The sequence below is a fragment of the Puma concolor genome, chromosome C2, assembly GCF_028749965.1.
Source record: "Puma concolor isolate L17-30 chromosome C2, mPumCon1.1.hap2, whole genome shotgun sequence".
Taxonomy (NCBI): Eukaryota; Metazoa; Chordata; class Mammalia; order Carnivora; family Felidae; genus Puma; species Puma concolor.
In genome coordinates, this window is record NC_141675.1 from 10,672,679 (window position 1) to 10,698,395 (window position 25,717).

General features: G+C 42.4%; 1 protein-coding gene across 1 annotated transcript; it reads left to right on the forward strand.

Annotated features, from left to right (window-relative positions):
- The first annotated feature begins 1,497 nt into the window (after positions 1-1,497).
- On the forward strand, positions 1,498-24,811 carry CMTM6 (CKLF like MARVEL transmembrane domain containing 6). Its single transcript, XM_025914157.2, has 4 exons — positions 1,498-1,728; positions 13,508-13,684; positions 18,882-18,980; positions 22,230-24,811. The coding sequence occupies exons 1-4, from the start codon at positions 1,591-1,593 to the stop codon at positions 22,362-22,364; spliced, it is 549 nt and encodes a 182-aa protein (XP_025769942.1). The 5' UTR covers positions 1,498-1,590; the 3' UTR covers positions 22,365-24,811.
- Positions 24,812-25,717: the final 906 nt, after the last annotated feature.

Genomic DNA, 25,717 nt, shown 5'->3' on the forward strand with positions numbered 1-25,717 from the left:
AATAAACCAAGAGGGTTGAGAGAATCTGTCCATCTTCTTTCCTTGCTCAAAGTTTGTTTTTTTTTTTAAGGTTTATTTACTTATTTTGAGAAAGAGAGAGAGAGGGAGAGAGAACAAGTGGGGGGAGGGGCAAAGAGAGAGAAAATCCCAAACAGGCTCTGCACTGTCAGTGCAGAACCTGATGAGGAGCTCAATCCCACCAACTTCGAGATCATGACCTGAGCCAAAATCGAGAGTCGGCCACTTAACCGGCTGAGCCACCCAGGTGCCCCTAAGTTGTTGTTTTTAAATATAACTTGCCCTAAATATTTTATTCTGAAAATGTTCAAACACACAGAAAAGTTGCATTAAAAAAAAAGGACAGTGGACACCCATATACTACACTACTAACATGTTACTGCAGTGGCTTTATCACAAGTCTATACTTTTATCCATCTCTCTGTTCATCAACCTGTCTTGGTTTTTTGGATGAATTTCAAAGTAAGTTTCAGACATGGATAGTGTGTAATTTGGGATGATGGTGAGTTGAAGAATAACAAGGCAGTGAGTCCTTGTAGTCCTGGTGAAAACACAGTGGCCTCGTTTGCTTGAACAGGATTGGTGGCTGCCTGGTCTCTGCAGGACATTTAGAATACATTTACTCAAAGACAGAAGGGTAGTTTTGGGCTGGCTGTACACAGCCCCCACAGAGTAGTATCTATTTGTCTCTATTCATTTGAATAGAAGCTTTTGTTCTATAACTGGAAGAAGAAGGAGAGGTTTGGGGCCACAGAGAAGAGGAGAGATTAAATATGGAAGTAGATGGCGGCAGTGGCCTCTCTGCTCTTCTATGGCTTTTAAGGCCTTAATGGAGTTAGAGGCAGAGGTTTGCTGGGTTCGTGGTTAGCATCAAAGGTTGTGAGTCAGACTGCGGAGACCTGCATTCCAGCTACCCCAGGCTGTTTGAGCTTGGATATATTCCGGTTCTTGGCCTCAGTTTGCTGGTCTGTAAAATGAAAGTAATGGTAGTACCTACATTATATTGTTGAGGAGAAAATATGTGTGCCTGACGTGTAACTCAATCAACTTCAGTTGCTAAAATATAATTACATTCCTTGATGAGTTTCCTTAAATTTACACAAAATTAAAATATATGACTGTTGGAGCTGGTGAACAAGGAAGAGACAAGTAATCTCAGTGATTTTGACAAGTAAGCCTAAAAGGAATTCAGAGAGATGCAGGAGGGAGCAATCCTGAAAGTCCTTTCAGACAATCCTTTCCGCTTAAAATGAAACCTAATTGCTTTCCTTGCTCCGCAAGGCCTCTACATTATGCGGCCTCTGCCTACATCTCCAGCTTTATCTCCTCTCCTCCTTTACTCGGTCCTTAGGACAAACTGTTCTCTTTGCAAGAAAAGTCTCCAGATCTTTACGAAGTTTGATAAATGGATAAGGCCTAGGGCGGCGGGGGCGGGGCTAGAGCGGGGGCGGGGCGGGGCGGGGTGGGGCGGAAGCGGGGGCGGAGGCCCAGGAAGTGACGGCCCGGCCGGTGGTCCTTCTGGAGTCGGTGTAGTTCGCGGCGCCACCTGTGCGGCCTCCGCGTTCCTGGGCGATGGAGAATGGAGCGGTGTACGGCCCCACCACTGAGGAGAACCCGGGCCCTGCCAGGGGCGGCCGGAGCGGCCTGGCCGCCTACTTCTCTCTAGGCCGGCTTCGGTTGCATCGGCGCCTGTTCAAAGTCTTGCAGCTGGTAAGTCCGCGGCCGGGGTGGGCGAGCCTGGCCGGGGCAGAGGGGGTCTGGCCCCGGGGCCGCCGGCCTGCGGGCTTGGGAGGCTGCCGAGCTGCTTCTCCTCGATCTGGTTGTTCAGGAAGCGGCGGTTTCCACACCCCCAGTTCCTTCTCTGTCTGCTGGAAAGGGGGGCGATACCTCCTGCCGCCGGGCTGCCTCTCAGCCCCAGGGTCTCCCCGGCTGGGTCCCCGAGGACGACCTAGGGCCCCGGAGCGTGTTACGCGGGTCCAGGAAATGCGTCGGAAAACCCAAGTCAGCCGCTCAGACTTCTGACACTCCATCATCTGTTACGACCTTCGTCTCCTCTCCCAGCTGTTACTCTGCAGTATCGTCCAAAATGCCTGTATTTAGACTACGACGTGCTTTGTGTTTATCTTTCTCTGGTTCTTGCGGTTTTCCTGGTACGATCCCATGGGGCAGTTTAATTTGTTGAACAAAGTCTTCCGTTACTCCTCACGGTATTGAGATGTGTGTATTCAGTAAATTGTCTCCCAGATGTCTTATATTGGCTGGAAAAGAATTACCTCTGAAGGAGCGATATGTGTGTACGAAGTACAAAGTGAAAGGGACAGCTTGTATTTGTGTGCAGGTGGCAAAAATAGGGCATGGCATACCTCTCCCTCAATTTTATTGAGTTTCCGTTTACTTTAGGCAGTAAACGCGCCTTCACCTAGTAGTGAAAATGTCAAAACACCTTTGAATTTTAATTCACATTACACACATGCTGACATCCCAAGTTCTGTTTTAACCAAGGTGACCATTTTCCGGAAGAGGAAAAATCAGACTGCCTAGAACGTTTGTAAGTTGGTTTTGTTTAATCATCTCAAGTAAAAATAGCCAGTTGGTTTCCTTAGGAAGAACTTAAGTTCTTAGAATTCCGATAACCAGAACTTAACTTTCTTGGAACTCAGATGGCCTATTTTTATTAAAGAGAAAAATAGCTGTCAGAAAACCGGCACTACTTATCAAAACGATCACATCTGGGAATAGTTTGGAAATCACTTGGAGGCAGGTGACAGTGTGGCCTGTGGAACCCAAGAGGGTCTGGCTCTCTCTCTTTCCAGCTTCACTTTGGGTGGTTCACACTGGAAACCTTTCAGTTCTTTCCAGGCATCAGGGGTTCCCTCCAGCCATTGTTCCTTTGTTATCAGCTGTTCCTTCTGCCCAGAAGTGCTTCTTTCTGTTCTTTTGTCAGTTCGAACAGGACTTTTAGATATCAGCTGTGTTCCTCTGCAGTAGAGCTGAAAATGTTTCTACATAAATAGTAGAACTCTGTAGAACAGAAAAGAATTCGTATTCATCTGAAATATTCTTGCTGCTCTAAGGACATCATCAGTATTGGTGTCCTGCCTCTTAAATCTCCTATTTTCCGTTCTGTTTTTTTCCTGTTTAATCAGAAATGGCAAAGCTACAGTAAAATTTCTCATTACCTTATTTATACTTTAATAAACTGTATTCCATACCCCCGGAAAAGAATACAACCAGAAATTTTGGTGATAGACTTTTGACTGGGTTGTGGAGAAGAGGAGCAGACGAATTTGCCTCGCAAAAGTTGGTAGACTATTCCTGCTTGTTCTCCATCATACCATACGGAGAAGAGGGAAAGAATAAAAACTAATGTCTCTTTTTGAAATCCATTTACAGGCATATCTCAGGTACGGTGGGTTGGGTTCCACACTGCCGCAGTAAAGGGAATATCGAGTCTAATGAATTTTTTGGTTTTCCAGTGCATATAAAAGTTATGCTTACACTATACTGTAGTCAATGAAGTGTTCAATAGCGTTGTCTAAAAAATATGCATACCTTAATGTAAAATATTTTATCGCCAAAAAATTCTAACCATTATCTGAGCTTTCAGTGAGTTCACTGATCACCATAGCAAATATAATAATAATGAAAATGTTTGAAATATTGCAAGAATTACCACAGTGTGACACAGAGACCTGAAGTGAGCAAATGCTGTTGGAGAAATGGTACCAATAGACTTGCTTGACTCCTTGTTGTCACAAACCTTCAATTTGAAAAGTGCAGTAAAGCAAAGTGCAGTAAAATGAGGTATGCATTTATTTCTTTATGGGGAACTTGTAATGTTATAAGAATACTTTCTCTTTTTTAAAAAATGTTTATTTGTTTTTGAGAGTGAGTGTGTGAGCTGGGAGGGGCAGAGAGAGAGGGGGACAGAGGATCTGAAGTGGGCTCTGTGCTGACAGCAGCGACCCTGATGCAGGGCTCGAACTCACGAACCACGAGATCATGACCTGAGCTTAAGTCAGATGCTCAACCGACTGAGCCACCCAGGTGCCCCAAGAATGCTTTCTTTAAAACAGATTTTAAAAAATATTTCATTATTGCTTTCCATTTTGATTGTTGTCTTTTAGTTCCTGCTTTGTTTCAATAATGTCCTTAATCTTTTCACAACAGTATATTGTAGGAGTTATGCAGAAAGTGCCAAGGAAGTTATATATGAAATAAAACTGTCATCCAGCTTGGGCAACAGGCAAAGTTTTCTTTGCTAAAGTAGAAGTACATTATTAAAAACCACATTCTGCCTTTAGGTTGTTTTACTTTAGATAACTTTTTATTTATTTTATTATTTTTTTAAAGTTTATTTATTTATTTTGAGAGAGAGCACAGAAGCCGGGGAAAGAGAGCGAGAGAATCCCAAGTAGGCCCTGCACTGTCAATGCAGAGCCCGACTCGGGGCTCAATCTCATGAACCACAAGATCATGACCTGAGCTGAAATCAGGAGTCAGGCACTTAACTGACTGAGCCACCCAGGCGCCCCTAGATAACTTTTTTTTTTTTTTTTTAATTAAGTAGCTTTGCAGAGCTCCAATAAGGAAACTACTGTAATGGAGAACCCCATAATTGGGAGAGGAGGTACTTTAACAAGGGAACTGGAAGTCATGTGACATTTTATCCAAAATGTGGTGCATTTCTGTGTTTGTGTATGTTATTCCAGACCCCCAAATCTTACCAGATTCTGAAAACCCCAAAAGAGAAAGGAATCTTACTCTAAAACTTAAAAATCAGACTCTGCCTACTTAGGACATTCCTAGAGTTAAAGGAGACTGAATTAGCTTTCCTCCGAGGTTCTTTTCACTGTGTTAGATTTTTACAAATCTCCGGCTCTGGGGGGTGCTGGTACAGAGCTGAACGCCAAAGGGGTACAAGGGGAGCCTACAAACGGAAGGAGAGGTCAAAGATGAAAGAGCATGACTAGCTCTTGAGTTAGATACTTTTGGAATTACATAGCTGTGTCTACTACCATTCCTTTAAAACTTTTATTTTGTCAAAGGCTTGTCCAGAATATAAGCATCCCTTACCTACCAACTGCCCTTCCTGAGCTAAAGAAGAAATAAAGACTCAGCTGGGAATGCAGTGTAAGGAGTCATTGCAGTCCTAAATTTATGCAGTTTATTTATCAGTGTATTTTATCCTTAGATTGGTCCTTCTGCTAGTGTGTGTGTGTGTGGGGGGGGAGTTGTTATTTTTGAGGGAGTTTGTTTTTGTCTTAAGGGGAACATTGCCACTGGCCACCTGATTCCTTGCTAGTAAGCTGGTGCAGTGATCTAAATCTGTGCAATATTCTCTCTGCAACAAGCTGGCACTGTGTGCATGGTACCAGTTGAATGTCCTGATGGCTGCACAGTACTGTGATTATAATGACTCTTCAAGCAAGTGGTTTGCTTTAGAATTCACCAGTGATTTAAATTTATCAAATTATAAAATGAAGTTAGACTCTGTAGGTCCCAAGAAACAAATCACCTAGAAGCAGTTTATCTTATAATGGTGTCCTTTTCACCATTAAATGTGAAAATTGATCTGTACTAAATTGAAATGCTATATTTTTACCTTGAGGAAGATCCATAATGTCAGCAAATTATATCTTTGAACCTTTGTGAGAGTCAATATTTGCCTAAGGCAAGGGAGGCTTAGCCGAACTTCAGGCTGACAGATTTGTTTACTTGGATCTTACATATGACTACAGGTTGTTTTTTGTTTTTTTTTTTTTAACGTTTATTTTATTTTTGAGACAGAGACAGACAGAGCATGAACAGGGGAGGGCCAGAGAGAGGGAGACACAGAATGCGAAACAGGCTCCAGGCTCCGAGCTGTCAGCACAGAGCCCGACGCGGGGCTCAAACTCACGGACCACGAGATCATGACCTGAGCCGAAGTCGGACGCTCAACCGACTGAGCCACCCAGGTGCCCCTGACTACAGGTTTTTAGTAGCAAGGTCATTAATTCACGAATTAATATAATTTTGTAGTTGGAGCCTTATAATGAATGGCGAACATTAAAACGTTCTCTTTAGGGCGCATGGGTGGCTCAGCCCGTTGGGCGTCTGATTCTTGGTTTTGGCTCAGGTCGTGATCCCAGGGTCATGAGATCAAGCCCCCCCCCCCCCCCCCCCCCCGCATCAGGTTCCATGATGAGCATGGAACCTGCTTGAGATTGTTTCTCTCTCCCTCTGCTCCCCTCCCCTACTCATGCTCTTTCTCTCTCTCCAAAAAAAAAATTTTTTTAAGTTCTTTTTATGAGAAATGCTTTAGTTGTAGACTGTTAAAGACAAATGGTAGAGACTTAGTGTTTAATAACGACTGTTAATTTTAAGGAAGACTGAAGTTTCAGAAAGGGTAGTGAAACTGAAACGGAGAGAGACACAGGGTAGTCATTATTTGAATGTTTAAATCACCAGAACTGTGAGTAAGCCATGTCTTAGTCACTAAGATTTCCCAAATGTGTTGACCCTAGCACGTTGGTTTTAATGTAACATTTAACAGCAAAAGGGGAAATGCACAGAACTCTGATTGTAACTTCGAAAATCCAGTCTTATAGGGGGAAGCCTACACAGATATACATAGTTGTCAAATGAACCTAATAAGCAGTTTTTATGCGGCTGGGGGGGGGGGGGGAGAAAGCACAGAGTGGGAGTCAGGAGACCTGGGTTTTTGGCTGTGCCTGGCCAGCGTGGGACCAGGCCTGTCCGAGATTCATTCCATCACCTGTAGACACAAGGGTAGGAGACTGTGCCCTCCAAGAGGCTCCCAGCTCCAAAAGCTTGACAATGCCCATAGTTCTATTTGGGAAAATTTTATGTTATTAGAAGAAGCAGCACTGGGCATACTGTTGTTAGGTACTTAGTATTCGTTAAGCAATATTTAATGTGAGGTCTTCATGTTACTGAGAGTAAAACTTTACCAGAAAATAATAATTGAGCCTTTCAACTTACTTTTTTTTTTTAATTTTTTAAATTTATTTTTGAGACAGAGAGAGACAGAGCATGAGCAGGGGAGAGGCAGACAGAGAGGGAGACACAGAATCCGAAGCAGGCTCCAGGCTCTGAGCTGTCAGCACAGAGCCCGACGCGGGGCCCGAACTCACAAACCACGAGATCATGACTTGAGCCTAAGTTGGACGCTCAACCGACTGAGCCATCCAGGCGCCCCTTTCAACTTACTTTTAACATTCATCATTCTTTCCTTACCCAGTTCAGTGACCTTACCTCTTTTCTTATCCCTAACCACTTTGGTATTTAATGCTGGGGACTACACATTTCTTGAAATTATTACTTCTCTTAACTTTCACGTTAAAAATTTTTTTTTTTACAAAGTGTTTGTTTACCGAAAAATATACATAAATTAGAAAATACGATTAAAATAAAGTAAGCACCACTTTACTACCACCCCCTTCACTTTGATTAATGATTTGGAGTATGTTTACTTGCTTTTTTGTTTAAGTTATATATATATATATTTTTTTTTAATGTTTATTTATTTATTTATTTTGAGAGAGAGAGTACGTGTGTGTGAGGTTGGAAGAGGGGCAGAGAGAGGGGGAGAAAAAGAATCCCAAACAGGCTGTCAGCGCAGAACTGGATGCGGAGCTTGACCTCAGGAACCGCGAGATCATGACCTGAGCCAAAATCGAGAGTCGGCCGCTTAACCCAACTAAGCCACCCAGGTGCCCCTATAGTTTTTTGTTGTTTTTTTTTTTTTTTAAGTTTGTTCACTTATTTTGAGAGAGAGAGAGAGAGAGAGAGAGAGTGTGCGTTTGCAAGCAGAGGCAGGAAGGGCAGAGAGAAGGAGAGAGAGGGAGAATCCCAAGCAGGCTCTGCACTGTCAGCACAGAGCCGGACATGAGGTTCCTGAGGTCATGATGTGAGCTGAAATCAAGAGTTAAATGCTTCACCCACTGAGCCACCCAGCTGCCCCTGTTTACTTGCTTATTAAGGAGTTTTCCTAAGAAGTGTTATACCTCCTGTGACTTGTTTGTCAGGTACTAGTTTCTCTTTTCCTTCCTCCTCCTGAACTGTGATACTCTTTCACGCCCCACCCAGTCCTCTGCGCCTCCTGTCTCGTAACCAGCTAAACCAGGCGGGCAGTCCCTGTTGCTTTCATCCAGAATCCATACTCCCTGGCCAGATCATCACATAACCTAACACCTGGCTCCTTAAACGTTTTTATCATCACTCCCCATCCAGTTAGGTCAGTTGTCCTATTATTTCTGCGGGGCTTACCATGCAAATTCTTGCCTTCATGAATCTGTTCTTTTCTGTCCCCCACCTGGAATGTCCTCTGTCTGTCTAGATCGTATGTGTCTCTTGGCCCTGCTTTGAGTCTCACGTTTCCACTTACCCTTCTCTTGCCACTATTAGGTGGATCCAAGCATTCTCCTGAGATTTCCCGAATTTACAGATAATGGATGTTAAGTTATGAGGTGTATTGTTTTCTTATGCACTGATCTTGCTGCTCTGTCCTTGTGTTCCTGTACATACTACAGTGTTGGATCAATAATACTCAAATACACTTTTTGAAAAAGTTTTTTAAAATTGAGATATAATTGACATGTATCAGTTTCCGGTGTATAACATAAAGGTACTGTATAGTGCTGTCGGAGATTATATATAGGAAGGTTAGGGGCATCGGACAGAGATGGGGAGTCACGAGTAAACTTCATACTGAATATAGTTTGTAGTGCCGATCGCTTGGCCTTTAACTGGGAGTAGGAACTAGTAAATGCCCAAACTTGGTATTGTACCCCTTTAGTCTCTCAGGGTGTCCGTGCAGAATCTGCCTTTTAATACCCATCTGAGGCTTAAGGTCAGTGAGAATGACTCCTGTTAATAAGTTTGGAACAGGATTGGGGCACCTGGGTGGCTCAGTAGGTTGGGCTTCCGACTTCAGCTCAGGTCACAGTCTCACGGTTCATGGGTTCGAGCCCCTCATTGGGCTCTGTGCTGACAGCTCAGAGCCTAGAGCCTGTTTCAGATTCTGTATCTCACTCTCTCTTTCTGCCCCTCCCCGACTCGTGCTCTATCTCAAAAATAAATAAACATTAAAAAAAAATTAAAAAAAAAATAAGTTTGGAGCAGGACTTGTAATGAAGACACTGATTGCTGCTACCTGAGCTAGATCCTGCCAGTGTCTTGCAAAGAATAGACAAGCAGTCTGTATTTCTCTAGAAAAGATTTTACTGTCCTATAGGCTACACAGATGGGAGTGTTCCTGATAATCTAATTCATTGTAATAAGAATGGCTCACGATCAACTCTTCTCAGACCCCAGTTAGAGTTTTAGGCTGAGATCTTCTCACAGTTAATTGACTTGTGTACACCTGAGGTATATTTTGCAAATTTCTCATAGAGAAACTGCGAAAAGTTGGGTAAGATTTAACATAGAGGCAAGAATAAAGCAAATGGAATATTAGACATTTAGTATTTTATTATACTGGAGTCATGTACAAACTCATCCTGTAATTATAATTTCAGGAGATTGGGGAAGTACCTTTACACAATGGCTTTCTGGGATTCGTCTTGCTGTGTCACTTTGTATCCCGGGTGCAATGATTGGGAGTGCCTTACCTGACCTCTCTCTGAATGAAGTTGTTTGGGATATGCTGGACTATTTTATGACTCACTAACTTGTAGGAAATCCTAGCAGTAAGATCTGTGTTTATCCTTACATAGATTCTTTTCAGAATTTCATTGGAGGGGAGAAATCCCTTAGAGGCCTTCATACCAATGTAGGTTTGACCTTTTCCTTTTTAACTTTTTCTTTTGAAATAATTATAGATTCACAGGAACTTGTGAAGCAAAATGTACAGGGAGGGCCTCTGTACTCTGTGTGTGTGTGTGTGTGTGTGTGTACATTTCTCTGCAGTTTTATCACATGTGTAGCTTCCTAGAGTCGCTACCACAACTGTTCCAGAAACCGTCCTATCACCATAGGGTTCCCTCATGCCACCCCTTTACAGTCACACCTTTCCCCTCTCCCCTGGCCACCACTAATGAGCTCTCCAGCTTTGTAATTTGTTATTTGAAGAAGGCTATGTAAGTGGAACCATGTAGTAGGTAACCCTTGAGTTTTGGAATTTTTTCCACTTTGCATAATTGGCAGATCATCTAACTTGTTGTGTATGTGAAGTTTGTTCCTTTTTATTGCTCAGCAGTATTCCATGTTATGGGTGTACCACAGTTTCCTTCATGGTGGAAGGACATCTGGATGGTTTCTGGTTTCCAGAACTATTATGAATAAAACTGTTATGAACATCCATGTATTGTTTTTTGCCTAAGCGTGAGTTTTCATTTCTCCTGGAGAAGGTAGGAATGCAGTTGCTGGGTCATATGGCAGTCGCCTGTTTAGTTTTTAAGAGACTGGTCAGCTGTTTTCCAGAGTGGCTGTGCCATTGACTTCTTCTTGATGACAGTATGTTGTAGGTTAGCATTTTTATACTATGCAGTGACATGTATCTGCTTCTTTTGGTAGCACTCTTGCTGCCATTAATATATCTGGTTGCTTCTGGCCTGAGGGGCAAAATGACATTTCCTGATAGGCTTTGGTTTAGGTCACCATCTTGATGGTCTTAACGCTCAAAGGAAACTCCCCTAGCTTTCGCAAAACCCACACAACCCACACAACCCTGCCCAACACAAACCTGCCCAAGTGAACCTCTCTTCTTTCTCTTCTTTCTGTTAGCCCCAAACCTGAGCCCCAAATCCTACCTATAGAGAGCTTCTTCTCTTCCTCGTCTTGAGACCCACCCAGCTTACAGGTTTCTGCCTTTTTAAGCATGCTCAGTTCTCTCCCATCTTGAAATTCCCATCCCTTTGACCTTGTCCACTACTCCCCTGTCTGGCCAGTCTTTCCAAAGTACAGCTTGTGACTGTGCTGGCTCTATCTCACCGCTTTGTCCTCCTTTCACTTCTCACTGTGCAGTGCTGTAATCTTAGCCTCCCTGCCTGACCACACTGCCATGGGCTTGCTGATGTCACCAGCAGCCGCCTGTAGCCCTGTATGATGTAAGTGTTTCAGTGTCGTTCTTACCTGACCTCTAAGTAGCATTCATTATTCTTGATTACTTTCTCTTGGTAGAAATCCTTTTTTCTTGTTCTACTACCCGCTTGGAATGCTGTTCCTGATTGTCCTTTGCTGGTGTCTCCGCCTCGGTCTATCCCTTAAATCGTGGGGTTGCTCAGAGTTCTGCACTAAGCTAGCTTTCCTCCTTCTGGGGGATCTCACTGGCTGATGCCCACGTCTTCGTCTCCACCTGCGACCTCTCCCCTGGGCTGTAGACCTGCGTACCCTTTTGCCTCCTAGATACCTTCCTTCACTCTCTCACAAACCGCTCATACCCAGGATATTTAAAACTGAATGGATTCTCTCCCCAGCACCCTTGCCTCTTAAAAAAAAGAAGAAAAACCAAAAAGACCCGACTCTTCTTTCTGCAGTGAGGCCCCAGTGCATCAGTATCGTGTGTGCATACGACAGTGGGGGTGCTTTCATGTAATGTTGAGTTGCCGAGTTCACCAGAGTGAACCATTGTCCGTTTAGGGCACAGCATTCTGACCCACGCCCCTGTCTGGCACTCTTGAGCACACTTGAGGCCCCTCTTGCGTGCTTTTTTTTTTTTAAACTAATTAATTAATTTTTTAAATTTACATTCGAGTGAGCATATGACTTCAGGCCCTCTTGAACACTCTCGCCTCTGCCATCAGTCGACTTGTGTTATTCGCAATACTGCTAATTACGCTTTCTATCGTCAGACGTTTAACTAAATATCAATCACACAGACTAAAATTGAGTGTGGAAAGGAGTTGTTTCCTGTGAAAACGAAATTGTATGCTTTGGCAAGTCCGAAAAATAAATTACTAAAGTATTTGTTGTGGAATTAAGTTAGAGCGAGACGCCTGTTGTAGAAGGCTAGTAAAACTTGTCCAAATCTAGAAGGATTCTGCACTCTGCTTCTCAGGTGTCCAAGGCCTTGCTCCACTTCAACTAACATTGGTCTGGAAGTGGTAGTTACAGATGAAGAAAGTGATGAGTGCAGAAAACATGATGTGGAGTTGCAGTCAGTAGGCTCAAACTCCAAGAAAAGCCCAATTTCAAAAGATTAGTGAATAAACGTGCTTTTTCGTTTTAAGTTAAAGCGTTCAAGTATGTTATTTCCTACTCTATTTATTTGTTTATTTAGTTATTATTTTTTAAAGTTTTTTTAAATGTTTATCCATCTTTGAGAGACAGAGACAGAGTGCGAGTTGGGGAGGGGCAGAGAGAGAGGGAGACACAGAATCCGAAGCAGGCTCCAGGCCCCGAGCTGTCAGCACAGAGCCTGACGCAGGGCTCGAACCCACAAGCTGTGAGATCATGACCTGAGCTGAAGTCGGGCACTCAGCCAACTGAGCCCACCCGGGCACCCCATTTACTTATTTATTTTTAATGTTTATTTGTTTTTGAGACAGAGAGAAAGACAGAGTATGAGTGGGGGAGGGGTAGTGAGAGAGGGAGACACAGAATCTGAAGCAGGCTCCGGGCTCTGAGCTGTCAGCACAGAGCCTGACAGCGGGGCTCGAACCCACAAACCGTGAGATCATGACCTGAGCCCAAGATGGATGCTTAACCAACTGAGCCACCCAGGTGGCCCTTTCCTACTCTGTTTAAATGTGTCCTGATAAGGGCTTCTACTGCGTCTTGCAATGATTTCAGACTGTTCTCCATTACTGCTACCTGGTCACTGTCTTGCCCTGATTTCCTACATCACCTTCCCAACTGGATGTCCATCCCAGGATCTGCCCTTTCCCCAGTCCCTTCTCCATGTTGTAGCCAGCAAGAACTACTAAAAGCATAGACCTGATTGTGCTGCCCATTTGCATGAAAATCCTTAAAATCCGATTTTTAATAATAAGAGAGGACATTTAGATCTAGTCTCTGCTTACCTCCCTGGTCTGGTTTAATCATTTTTGTGCTGCGGTCCCCTTCCTTCACACTGGATAGTTGAACCATGCGGACTCAACTTACTGCATGGTTCAGTGGGGCGGGGGGATATATGTATGCATTGGGGTGGGAGGGGTACCAAGCTCTTGTACCTCCAGGTCTTTCTGTGGACTGCTTCTGTGCCTCGAGCTTCTTTCCCTGTCTTTTACCCCCGAAGCTGACCCTCCTGTCCTTCGGGAACCCTCTCCTGACCCCCCCAAGTGGAGGGCCTCTCCTGTGTGCTTTTATAGCAACACGCTGTGTTTTGCCCATTCTGGCCTTTAGCACTTGGTAGTTAATTATTTGCGAACTTGGATTCCCTTCAAGGCAACCGGACTGTAAGTTCTGTGTGGATCAGCTGCATTTAGTAATCGTGTTTGCCCTGGTCTCCACTTCACAGATAGTTGCGTGGACCAATATGTTTTCTGAATACTGTAGGCTTCTCTGGAAAACACTTAAGTGAAATGTTTTGTTTCTTTTGTAGTTGCTGTCTCTGCTGGCCTTCGTCTGCGAGGAAGTCGTGTCACAATGCACTTTGTGTGGAGGACTTTACTTTTTTGAATTTGTGAGCTGCAGTGCCTTTCTCCTGAGTCTCCTCATTCTGATTGTGTACTGCACTCCAGTTTATGACAGAGTCGATGCTGTCAAAGTCAAGTCATCGGTAAGCATGAAGACCTGTCATCCCTCTATGAAGAACATAGCTGTTTGGAGTCCTGTGCTGTTTTATTGTTCAAACTAGGGATGCTTGCAACACTCAGGAGCAGGAGAAGACACTATCCATTGTTCCAGTTCTGCCCTTCGGCAGCTCCATTTTCCCTGCCAGATGGTGGGGGAGACGGGGAAAATGGGATGAGAAGGAGGACGGACACAGCCAGGAGTTTACAGTTATGGGTGGTTTCCCCTAACTCCCGTTAGGTATTTTTTAAAAACTAGGATTTTTGTCACTTTTGATTTCTCACATTTCAGGGTGTCGCTCGTGGGCTCTACAGTTTTTCATTGTGTACCTGTCCTGTGCCAGGCATTATGCTGGATGCTAGAGAGAGTGATGAACTAATGTGACGTATTTCTGGAACTTTTAAAATGAAACACCACACAGGGGTGCCTGGGAGGCTCAGTCAGTTAAGCATCCGACCCTTGATTTCAGCTCAGGTCGTGATCTCAAGGTCACGAGGTCGAGCCCCACGTCAGGCTCCATACTGAGCACGGAGCCTGCTTGGGATTCTCTGGCTCTGTCTCCTGGGCCCTCTCCCGCCATGTGTGTGTGCACGCTCTCAAAAAAAAATAGTAGTAAAAAAATGTTTTAAAATGTGACACCACATAATCCTACCTGTGGTTTTGATTTTTATTACAAAGAAATTTATCCATAAGTGGATTAAGGAGGCATTTGTTGAATTCATTGTTCAGAAATTTCCCTTTTACTGAAAGTGCACATTGGAAATTTTATTTTCACAAAATCAGTGATACATAACTTTCTAAACTCGGTCTGCTAGCGCATGTTTTTATTTGAGTATAGTGTGGATTTGTGAGATGACACATGAGATGATTCACACACTGACTGCACTTAAGGAAGGAAGGAAGAATTGAGCATTTTACTTCTTCAGTAGTATTGGAGTAAAACAGTAGTGGTTTGTGAAGAATTGTAAATGTCAGGGTCGACATATGTAAGAATTCACATCTCTGAGGGAAAAGATAAAACTTAGGGTAAATTTTTAACTATTAAGAATAAGGGATAGGGGGGCGCCTGGGTGGCGCAGTCGGTTAAGCGTCCGACTTCAGCCAGGTCACGATCTCGCGGTCCGTGAGTTCGAGCCCCGCGTCAGGCTCTGGGCTGATGGCTCGGAGCCTGGAGCCTGTTTCCGATTCTGTGTCTCCCTCTCTCTCTGCCCCTCCCCCGTTCATGCTCTGTCTCTCTCTGTCCCAAAAATAAATAAACGTTGAAAAAAAAAAAAAATTTTAAGAATAAGGGATAGGGGCACCTGGCTGGCTCAGTCAGTAGAGTGTGTGACTCTTGATCTCGAGTTTGTGGGTTCAGGCCCTACACTGAGGGTAGAGATTACTTTAAAAAAAAAAAACAAAACAAAACGGTGTAACAAGGTAAATACAAATCAGTAAAATTCTGTTATTGTTTTGAATTAATGAGAAGTAAACATTGGGTCATATATTAGTATACACCTAAGATACTTATTTTTATCTGTACACCCTTTTGTACTACCCTTTATCATTTTGTGCTGTAAGATCTGTTACCTTCTTTTAAAAGAATTATTTTAAGGTTAAAAATTAAACAAAAAATTGATACCACAATAGTTAAAAAAGTAACTTTGAAAAAAACAAAACAAAACAGGTAGAGTGTGAATCCCATCCATCAAGTCTTTGATGAGCGCATACATGCGGATCTTGGTGTGGCCAGTATATGACCGTTCCATTACCTTCCTTGGTAACAGCTGCTGTCAGCACAGACTCGTGTCAGATACTTTATATACTGTGACTTAGAATCCTCATATTGTAATGCTCCATTTTTCCATTGAGGAAACTTAGATTCAGGGTGGTTATGTAACTTGTCCAAAGTTACACAGCTAGGGTAAAAATAAACCGAGATTGGAACCCAGAAAAACCCTGCACACTCTGGATTCCGTTCTGTGGCCACCACTGAATCCTGTTGGAACCAGTGCCCTAGCCAACTTTAGATTCTGTCATGGCCGATATCAGCCCCCCGTTATCTAGATCTCTGTATAATGATGACAGTAATAGAGCCTATTTATTGTATGGAATATGCATATTAAGATGAGGATACAGAGAATATCTTCGAGCTTTTGGTAATCATATTTGTAATCTCTAAGTCCTTCCTTTCTGCAGACAGGTATGTGGTAAGATTTGGGGGCAAGTGAAAAGTTAACTTGTGTCTAAGCTGATTGATTTTTAGTTCCAGTGTATGAATTTATATTGTAAACATTTAAGATTGAAGTGATTTTTTTCAGTTTTTACTCTCTCCACAGCAAAACAGTATCACTGTCCGTACGAATATTTTTAGAAATGTTTAAACTTTAGTGCTGCATCTGTAGTGTTTAAGAACTTTGATCTTTTTTTATTTTTTAAAAAAATTTTTTTTTCAACGTTTTTATTTTATTTTTGGGACAGAGAGAGACAGAGCATGAACGGGGGAGGGGCAGAAAGAGAGGGAGACACAGAATCGGAAACAGGCTCCAGGCTCCGAGCCATCAGCCCAGAGCCTGACGCGGGGCTCGAACTCACGGACCGCGAGATCGTGACCTGGCTGAAGTCAGACGCTTAACCGACTGCGCCACCCAGGCGCCCCTGACAAGAAACAATATTACAGTGTTTTCCAGTTTAATGGTCTATAACTAAACAAGATGTAAAACATTTATGACATCTTGAGCATTTAAATTATTTTAGAGTAAGTGCTGATCTTAAAATGCTGGGGGGTAGGGCAAGGAATAAATTAGTCATTTCATCCTAAAACAGCCTTTGTAGATATTTTACAAAAAAAACTGTAAATATTTTATTTCTTTTGGGTGTTTCGTGTCTATTCATAGATGATGATTAAGAGTTACAGTCATATATGTTGTACTTTTCACCTAACACTGTAAGGATTCCATGTTTGTTTGAAAGGTTTAAAAATCACTTTTACTCCTGACCTGTTAACGGACTCAAATACTTTTTTAATGTCAGAGGTTTTCTGTTTTGAGTGTGTGATGGGGTGGTGATGGTGGTAGTGTCTAGGGAGGACCAATAAGCTTTTTGAAGGGAGAATCGTTTCTATTCCGTGCTATTGTGGCTCACATTCTGTCAAGAGTAATAGTAGCCAAAAGTTGTGGGACACTTACTGTGTGCCTGATACTGGCGGTCTAAGCATTTTCCACAGATTATCAAATCTTTAGAATCACTTATGAAGAGGATACTGTTCTTATTCCCATTTTGCAGATGGAGAAACTAAGGCACACAGGTAATTAAGTAACAAATTCAAAGTTATACAGCAGGAAGTAGTGTAACTGGGATTTGAACTCAGGTGGTCTGGTTCCAGAGCCCATATTTATCGAACAGTAAAGTATTCTGTCTCAAAATGGTTGTCCTGTTTAATACCTCCTTGAATGAAATCCAAATATTAGTAAATGGAGTTTTATATTTGTGTGTCGCCGATTTGAAATAACATTCAAAGGAATAGGAAAAACAAAAGTATTATAGAAAAACACCTCTTTTTTTTTTTTTTTTTTCAACGTTTATTTATTTTTGGGACAGAGAGAGACAGAGCATGAACGGGGGAGGGGCAGAGAGAGAGGGAGACACAGAATCAGAAACAGGCTCCAGGCTCTGAGCCATCAGCCCAGAGCCTGACGCGGGGCTCGAACTCACGGACCGCGAGATCGTGACCTGGCTGAAGTCAGACGCTTAACCGACTGCGCCACCCAGGCGCCCCAAAAAACACCTCTTTCAGAAGCAAAAAGAAAATCTCTTAAATTTTTTTGTAAATGTTACGTGAACAGCGGACAGTCTGGGAATTCTGTGTTGGGTAGTTTTATCGATATTAGGTTTACTGGAGATGCATCTCAGGAAACTCTGAAAGTATCAGACTTAAAACCCTGAGCGATGGCTGTCATTTTACCGGTTTCTCCTCTGAATCAAGTGTGCATGTCAAGTGCTGTTTGCAGTTGGCATCTGACAGGGAGTCTTACCAGATAATGCCAGAGAGCCCTTGGGAACCTATGGAGAACTTTGTGTCGTGAGCTACATTATGATGAGATATGGAAGCCTCTATAGAGCAGATAAGCTCATCATACAAGCCCATTTTGGGTTACTTACTTGGAATGATTGAAAACAATACGTTATTCCAGAAAATTTACGTGTCTAAAAACATACTATTGGCATAATTTTATTTGGTTAATGACGGGTGGTTCATCTGATTCTCTCTTTTCTAGAGTGCTTTCAGAGCACTGAAGTACTCTCAGAGAGGCCATCCTAGCATAGAATCCTGATCTTCCTTAACTTATGATGGGGTTACATCCCGATAAAACTCATCGTAAGTTGAAAATACCGTTAAGTCGAAAGTGCATTTAATACACTTAGCCCCCTGAACATCATAGCTTAGTGTGCTCACAACACTTACTTTAGCCTGCAGTTGGGCACAGTCATCTCCCACAAAGCCTGTTTGATAATGACGTGTTGACTCATGTCATTGAATACTGTCCCGAAGTGACAAACGGAAGGGCTGTGTGGATGCAGAAGGGCTGTCAGAGTACCGGTAGTTTACCCTCGTGATCGGGGGCTGACCGAGAGCCGCTGCCACAGCCCAGCAGCATGATGGAGGGTCATCCCGCGCAGCGCCAGCCTGAGAGGACCCACACCCACAGCTGGAAGTACAGTTCCTACTGAATGCATAGTGTTTTGGCACCAGAGTTAAAAATCATAAGCGGAACCATTGTAAGTCAGGGACCATCTATACTTTGAAAGGGAAGAAAAATTTTTTTGTGTCTGGTTTTTCTTTTTTTGTTTGTTTTTGTTTTTGTTTTTGCTGGAAGTAAGATGGCATGTAATAAATGGCTTTGGAAATTTTAATATGTCCTAGAGAAAACGACACACACATACACACGCATGGCCTTTTGGGGAACTGCTTTTATTGAAAGATTATCTTGTGATGTGCTCTGAATACGCCCCATCCAAAGTATGGATAGCATTCCTTTACAGGGTAATTAATGAATGCCAAGCTTATGGAAAAGTTAGAAGCTGAAGCATGTAAATTTGGGTTGCATGAAAAAGCTGTGTCACCAAAGTTTTTTAAAAGTAAAAGCCAAAAACATTTGTTTCTATGAACCTAACCCTACTGTATTCTTTGTGCACATGTGTAGGATTTCTATATTACTTTGGGCACAGGATGTGTGTTTTTGTTGGCATCCATCATTTTCGTCTCCACACATGACAGGACCCCAGCTGAGACAGCTGCCACTGTGAGTACCTTGTATTTTGAACCCTTGCTTATTTTTGTTTCCTTAGAAATATGGAGCTTGGAAAGTACTAAAAGGTTATACAATAGGGGAGCATTGTTCATCTTTTAACTTATTTTTCAGTGTTAATTTTGAACGGAGGACCTAAGCGCAAATAAATATGATATAGCAACCTAGAACCTGTGTTTAGAATTTGGCCAAGTTTTGTCAATAAAAACCTAATCACTCCACATATGAATGTGTTCCTGCTAATGGAAGGGGTAGAACTGACTTTGTTATCTGACTTCCGTATCTTCTTTTCTACTTTGCAGTGCAGCAAAAACACGCATACATGGCAGGTGTAAAATAGCCACACTAGGTGTAGAGAATACACAGGAGAAATGATCGAAAGGTTCAGCCTGATAGATGAGATCGATAAGGAAATGTTTTTATCTGAAATCCTTGGAGGACCAGATTTTTTTTTTTTTTTTAATTCAGAATATTCTGGATTTTACAAAGGCAGTGCTGCAGAGGGCCTGGGGCAGACCCTGTAATCCAACATGTTAATATTTCTGAACCATGAATACTCACAGTAAAGGGGATAAAGACTGTAAGTAGTTTTGCCTGGTGTCACTTTTGAGCCAAGTAAATCATGAAAACGTTTGGGTTTTTGTAGCTTTTTGGATTTCAGAATTACAAATCAAGGGCCATGTCGTGGATTTGTGAACACAGACAAATGACAATAACAAATCCTCTTGCAAGTCAGCTGGATTCCAATTAATACTTTGTTCATAACAAATTTGAAGTTATAATTAATTGAGTTGTCAGCTAATAGATCATTAAAACTACTCTCAATTTGGGGCGCCTGGGTGGCGCAGTCGGTTAAGCGTCCGACTTCAGCCAGGTCACGATCTCGCGGTCCGTGAGTTCGAGCCCCGCGTCAGGCTCTGGGCTGATGGCTCGGAGCCTGGAGCCTGTTTCCGATTCTGTGTCTCCCTCTCTCTCTGCCCCTCCCCCGTTCATGCTCTGTGTCTCTCTCTGTCCCAAAAATAAAAATAAAACGTTGAAAAAAAAAAAAATTTAAAACTACTCTCAATTATAGAAAACTTAAAGGGAGTTCAGGGACTTGCATGGTTATATCTACCTGTTCATGTGAGCAATTTGTTAGCACACATGTCAAAACAAAACCGAAATTAAATCAGTGCTGAACCTCGACTCATTCTAGCAACAAGTAATACTTATGCCTGAACCATAATCATAAATACATGAACCAATCGGTACATGAAGAGAAAGATCTAAGTTTTAATGACCCTTATGGTTAATTTCAGTTTATATACATATTTGTATTGCAGAGGAGTATGATAGGGTGATCAGTGAAATGTTTTAAGGTATAGAAGTGCATTGCTATAAAATCCTTAGAGGAAGTGAAATAGAATTGAGGAAAGTTGAGTTGAAGAGAGGGAAAAAAGCATGGCATAAAATTCCAGGTTGTTAAAACAAAGCTTAGTTGTATAATTAGGTGATGTGTTAGACTATTACAGTATTTAGATTTCATTGGCTATATTTAAGAGTGACTGGTATTTAAAAACTCAGTATTTATAATAAAAATAAAAATTAAAAAAAACTCACTGTAATATGCTGGACATTACCTTTTGCAACTTATTATGAAAAAAATTTATAGACTTAAATTAGTAAGGGAGTCCATTAAAAAAAGAAGAAAAAATTGAAAAGTATGTGAGCAAAAGATCGGGAATATCATCTGTCTGGATGCTACGGCATAGAGGGCCCTGCATGAACTGGGGCTCTCGAGGGGGTCAGGGATGGCTTCACAGACACAGTGACATCTGATCTGTCCTTAAAGTGTGTAATATGTTTGCCCAGTAAGGGGATAGATGCCATCAAGCCAAAATGAAGACTCCAGAGGGGAGAAGCGACTTGGCTTTAGAGATGTGGGATTGATAATTAAATTTAGGTTGGATATATTGGGGCTATTTGGGTAAATTGATGAATTTGGAGTTCAGTTTGCTTTATAGTGAAATGAGGCAGGATGCATATTCTTGAGGGGTTGGGTGTGAAAAGTCAAGAGATTGGAACTACAACAAAATATTAAAAATCAAGAACAAACTGCTGGGGGCACCTGCGAGGCTCAGTCAGTTAAATGTCTGACTTAATTTCAGCTCAGGCCATGATCTCACAGTTCATGAGATTGAGCATAGGGCTGTGTGCTGACAGGGCGGAGCCTGCTTGGAATTCTCTCTTCCTCTCTCTCTGCCCCTCCCTGGCGCGCGCGCTCTCTCTCTCTCTCTCTCTCTCTCTCCCCCAAAATAAATAAATAAACATTAAAATAATTTAAAAAAAAGAACAAACTGATGGTTACCAGAGGGGTAAATAGGTGATGAGGATTAAGGAGAGCACTTGTCGAGATGAGCACCGGGTGATGTATGGAACTGTTGAATAACTATAGACCTGAAACTGACATTACACTGTATGTTAACTAACTGGAAAACTTAAAACTAAAAAAAAAAAAAGCGATAATAAAAAATCATGGAGATGGGGCGCTAGAGGTAGAAGGGACTTTAGCCATCACATACACCAGTTTTCTCTCTTTACAGAGCCGTTCTTTGGCCCCCATTTCTTTAAGGGTTTTGCTAGTGAAGAAGATTTCTTCTTAACAGAATTCTCAGAATGCTTGATCGTATGTTAGAGGAGTGCAATGAGGAAGTGATTTAAGGAAGAGGAAGTAGGTCATGGTGTCATGTTGCTGTGTCATGACAGTGTGACAAGTAACTGGAAAATATTTTTTAGGTAATTTAACCTAAAAGGATCTTCGAAATAGAATTTCTGTTTTGATAGTGATCACTTTGTGCCATTTTCACTCACTCCCTACTCACGTATTTCTCTTATCTCACCTGTGAGTCAGTCTAACCATTGCCAATAATCCTGTGTTTTGTATCATTTTCTACGGTTTTGTTTTTCATCTATTAACCTTAGTGTCACAGGTTTGGCACCCCACATCCCACATGCACACATAAGGCTGGACATCTCTCTTTTGTAGAACTTCAACTAGTAGCCATTATTCTAGATTTTTTTTTTGTAACTTCTAGTTTTCTGATGACCTTAAAAAGTCTTTTATTACCAGGGGTTGAGAATAATGTGTATAAGATAAAATTGATGAATCGTGTTGCTTGTATAAAACGCTTTCAGAGCCCAGTAGGAAATGTGAGATTACATTCCAAAACTCATCATACAACCTTCGCCCTTTCTTCTCCCCAGGTGTTTGGATTCCTAGCAAGTTTTATGTTCCTGTTTGACTTTGCCAGTATGGTCTGGGAGAAACGACAGGAGTCCCAGATGAGAAAACCTGAGGCTACCAGGAGGACAGAGGCCACTGAACCACTTAATGCTTAAGGACCTAGGGAATGGGTGTTGCATAAGGTATCAGCTGCGTAATGCCTGAGCCCTGGCACAAACTCTTGTAGAATTTATGTAATGGTTAAACCACTTCTTTGGGGGAACAAGGGGAAGGGCAGGAAGGCACTTTTGTCGATATTGGACTCTGTGTCAGTCACCACAAATTAGGCCAGAGAACTTGTTGTTTCAAAAAAAAATGTATTTAAATAACAGTTAAAACTTCTGTCAAATGAAATGGTTTTGTTTCTGTTTCGGAGGACAGTTGTTTCTTTAAATCACATAGCTCAACTGATGATCTTTTATTCTGTCATTGAAATACCCAGGCTTTACTGTATCTCACTCAGCCTTAAAATTATATTGTAACGTTTTAGGATAATTATTATTAACTCTTTCTGAGACCTTTTCTAGCATAATAGAAACTGTATGGGAGGTGTTGTTGTTTTATACGTAGAAAAGAAACAATATCAGAAACCCTATGTTTATACTGCACTTTGTTGTTGATAAGCGAAAAAAAAAAAAGATTTTTTATATAATATAACACACAGAAAAATGGAAGAAACTCTCATGGCTAAGGACCAAAGATTAAAAAAGATACACTTCTTGAACAATACAGTGATTATTAAAAATAGGCTTCAACTGCTTACCACTGTCTGAAGAGATAAGTTCATACTGGGAGCTAGGAATTGGTCCATTCCCCTGTTGATATATGGCTCTTCCTACCGAAGTTAATACAGCTGTATCAGTCTGTTGAGCGGTTTCTTTGAAGCCTACCCTCTTTTCAAAACCCCAGCTTTTGATTTTTCATCTATTTGAGATTCTCCCTTTTCTCTTTATCCACATGGTCCATACACTGTTTCATCATCTGACAGAGAGGAGTCTCTGGCCGATGGCGGTTGTCTTTAGGTAATCCAAACTTTGGGGCCCTTTTAACTGCACAGAGTATGCAGCGGGATCTTTAGGTTTCTTGTTCCCACGTCGGGGATTACTCTGACTTCTCTTTGGGGGAGACCTTCTTAAGGAAGTATCTAGCAAATCCTGCCCAGGTTAACCCTGAGGATGGTGTAAGGGGCAGCCCAGCCATTCCGCTTCAGACTCGTTCTGATCGTTTGCAAGAATGGCCTCTTGCTGGCAGGTTGTCTTAGAGCCAGCCGGCCAGGGCACTTGGTCCTTTCTGAGCAAGGGGTTCACAGAGTAGATCTTTCTTGTCCTCCTCTTAGAATTTTGACTCAGGACTCTGGCGTGAAGGCAATAAGCCCACGTGTCAGGTACTTCAGGACTTCGTTGGAAGTCTCCGGGGCTAGGTGGACCGGGTGTTCCTTCTGAAGGAGTGGAATCGTGTTCCCAGTGAGACCATTTAATGACCCTATCCATTTGAAATTTCTCATTTGTGTGTGTGGATGTGGCAGGTGCGGTGGTCAGAGTTCAGCAGCACGGCCTCCCACGGCTGCTGCCCTCTCTTGATGACTCAGGACTGTATCCATTTGTTCCCAAGTTTGGATGCTAGTGCCCGTGGTGCTGTCACCACTACCCACCTAGGGGATAATGAACCCGATCACGGATGCTGTCTTTATTGGGCGTACCATCCACGAGAGGAGAAATAGCTTGGGTCCTGGGCCCAAGAATGAAGAGTGGTTCGAAGATAAGTAGCGTATGGTCAGCAAGTTCTGGAATTTCACCCCTGACTGTACACTGTCATTTTAAATATCATCCAGACCCAGCTGGGCTTTCACAGCAAACCATCCGGGCTACCTCAGGGTCCCCGCGTGTGCACGGGCTTCGTTGAGTTTGATGGGACGTGTCCCAGCTGGCCGCCTCCGTACAGCACGTCGGCATCGAGCCGCAGCGCTGCTCGCTCTGAGGCTTGGCTTGCGTCTCTTTTATTGGTGCAGAAGTGGGCCTCTTAGCTGCCACTTAACCTTCCCTTTGCAGAAAGATAATGTATTTGCTGGTATTTTGGGTCCCTCTGGAACTTTTCTTCATCCTGTTCTCTATGGGACCCATGACTGATTGGCCCCCCTCTTCTATTGTAGAAGGAATTCCAGTAAAAAGACCACGTGGTGAATAAAAAAAGTTCAAGGAAAACTTGGGACCAAAACCCCTTTGATGTCCGAAAAAGGGCAAACTCAATAAACTGAAATGTCACATAATTTTTTATTAACAGCCATGTTAGATTTGTTATATTTTATACAAATAAACTCTTTAAAATGGTTCTTAAAGATTTTAAGAGAAAATGCATACAATGTAAGAATTTTATAACTGCCATACTTAAATTATGTTCTGCTTGGGGACTGGGAAATGTATTTTTACATTGTTTATAGCCAATCGCTTTTGTATTTATCAATTTAAATCCTGTGGGTCTTTTTTCTTTTCTTTTCTTTTCTTTTTATCTCTCTCAATGTCAAATTTTGTAGTTTTCTTTTTAAATAAATCCATTTTATTGTCTACACCTTTGTAGTTGTTTCATTATCACAGAAGCCTGATGTTGAAGATGAAAACTTTCTCCAGAGGTCTAGGAGTGGGCTGTACAATCTTGGTAAGTACTTTGGTGGGATACTGGACTGTGCGTCTGCCCAGGTGTGAGGCACAGGTAGGAAGTTGGAACACACGTTGAAACCGCCTTTGTTGGGAGCCGTGTCTGAAGAGTTGCAAAGGAATGTTACGGACTAAACACCTTTAAATACTTACAAAGAAGCAAATTTGGACTCTCCCTCACCGTTCTCGTTGTGGCTAAACAATGCTAAAAACAAAATAGGCACATTCTCTTTCAGACTGTTCAGTGACAGAGAAAGTGTGAAACAAAACTGGGGTGGTTCTGGTAAAGCTGCAACTATTTGTGTGGTTTGCAGAACTCCCGCCTCCAGTCTGTGTGAGAATAACAAGATCTTTATAATCATCAGGAGCTCACTGGAATTCGTACATTCTTCAGAGTTTTGTGTTTTGTTTTGATAAAGAGCATTGTCTTGGGGCGCCTGGCTGGCTCAGTTGGTAGAACATGCGACTCTTGACCTCAGTGTTGTGAGTTCAAGCCCCATGTTGGTGGAGAGGTTGCTTAAACAAATGAAAAAAAAAAAAAAGAGTTGTCTCAGTGTGCCGTCAACTGCAAGGAGCAGAAAACCTAAATAAATAGGTCTTAAAGAGTAAGGAAATTTTATTTCATAAGCCCAGGTAGGGCCGTTCTGTGACTTGTCGAAGTTCAGTGTCTCAGCAGTATTATCAGGGACCCAGACTCTTTCCATGTTTTTCTGCCCATGCATCTTCTGCTGTGAGTCTTTATCCTCAGGATTGACCCCTTATGGTGTAGCAAGACAGGCGACATCTCCAGGCATCGTCCACTTGCACAACAATGTCCA

Bases quoted from the DNA above. Each gene is read 5' to 3' on its own strand.
- CMTM6 (XM_025914157.2), top strand. From the start codon at position 1,591: ATGGAGAATGGAGCGGTGTACGGCCCCACCACTGAGGAGAACCCGGGC. The intron at 1,729-13,507 runs GTAAGTCCGCGG...TTTCTTTTGTAG, and splicing joins TGTTCAAAGTCTTGCAGCTG to TTGCTGTCTCTGCTGGCCTT. The intron at 18,981-22,229 runs GTGAGTACCTTG...TCTTCTCCCCAG, and splicing joins CAGCTGAGACAGCTGCCACT to GTGTTTGGATTCCTAGCAAG.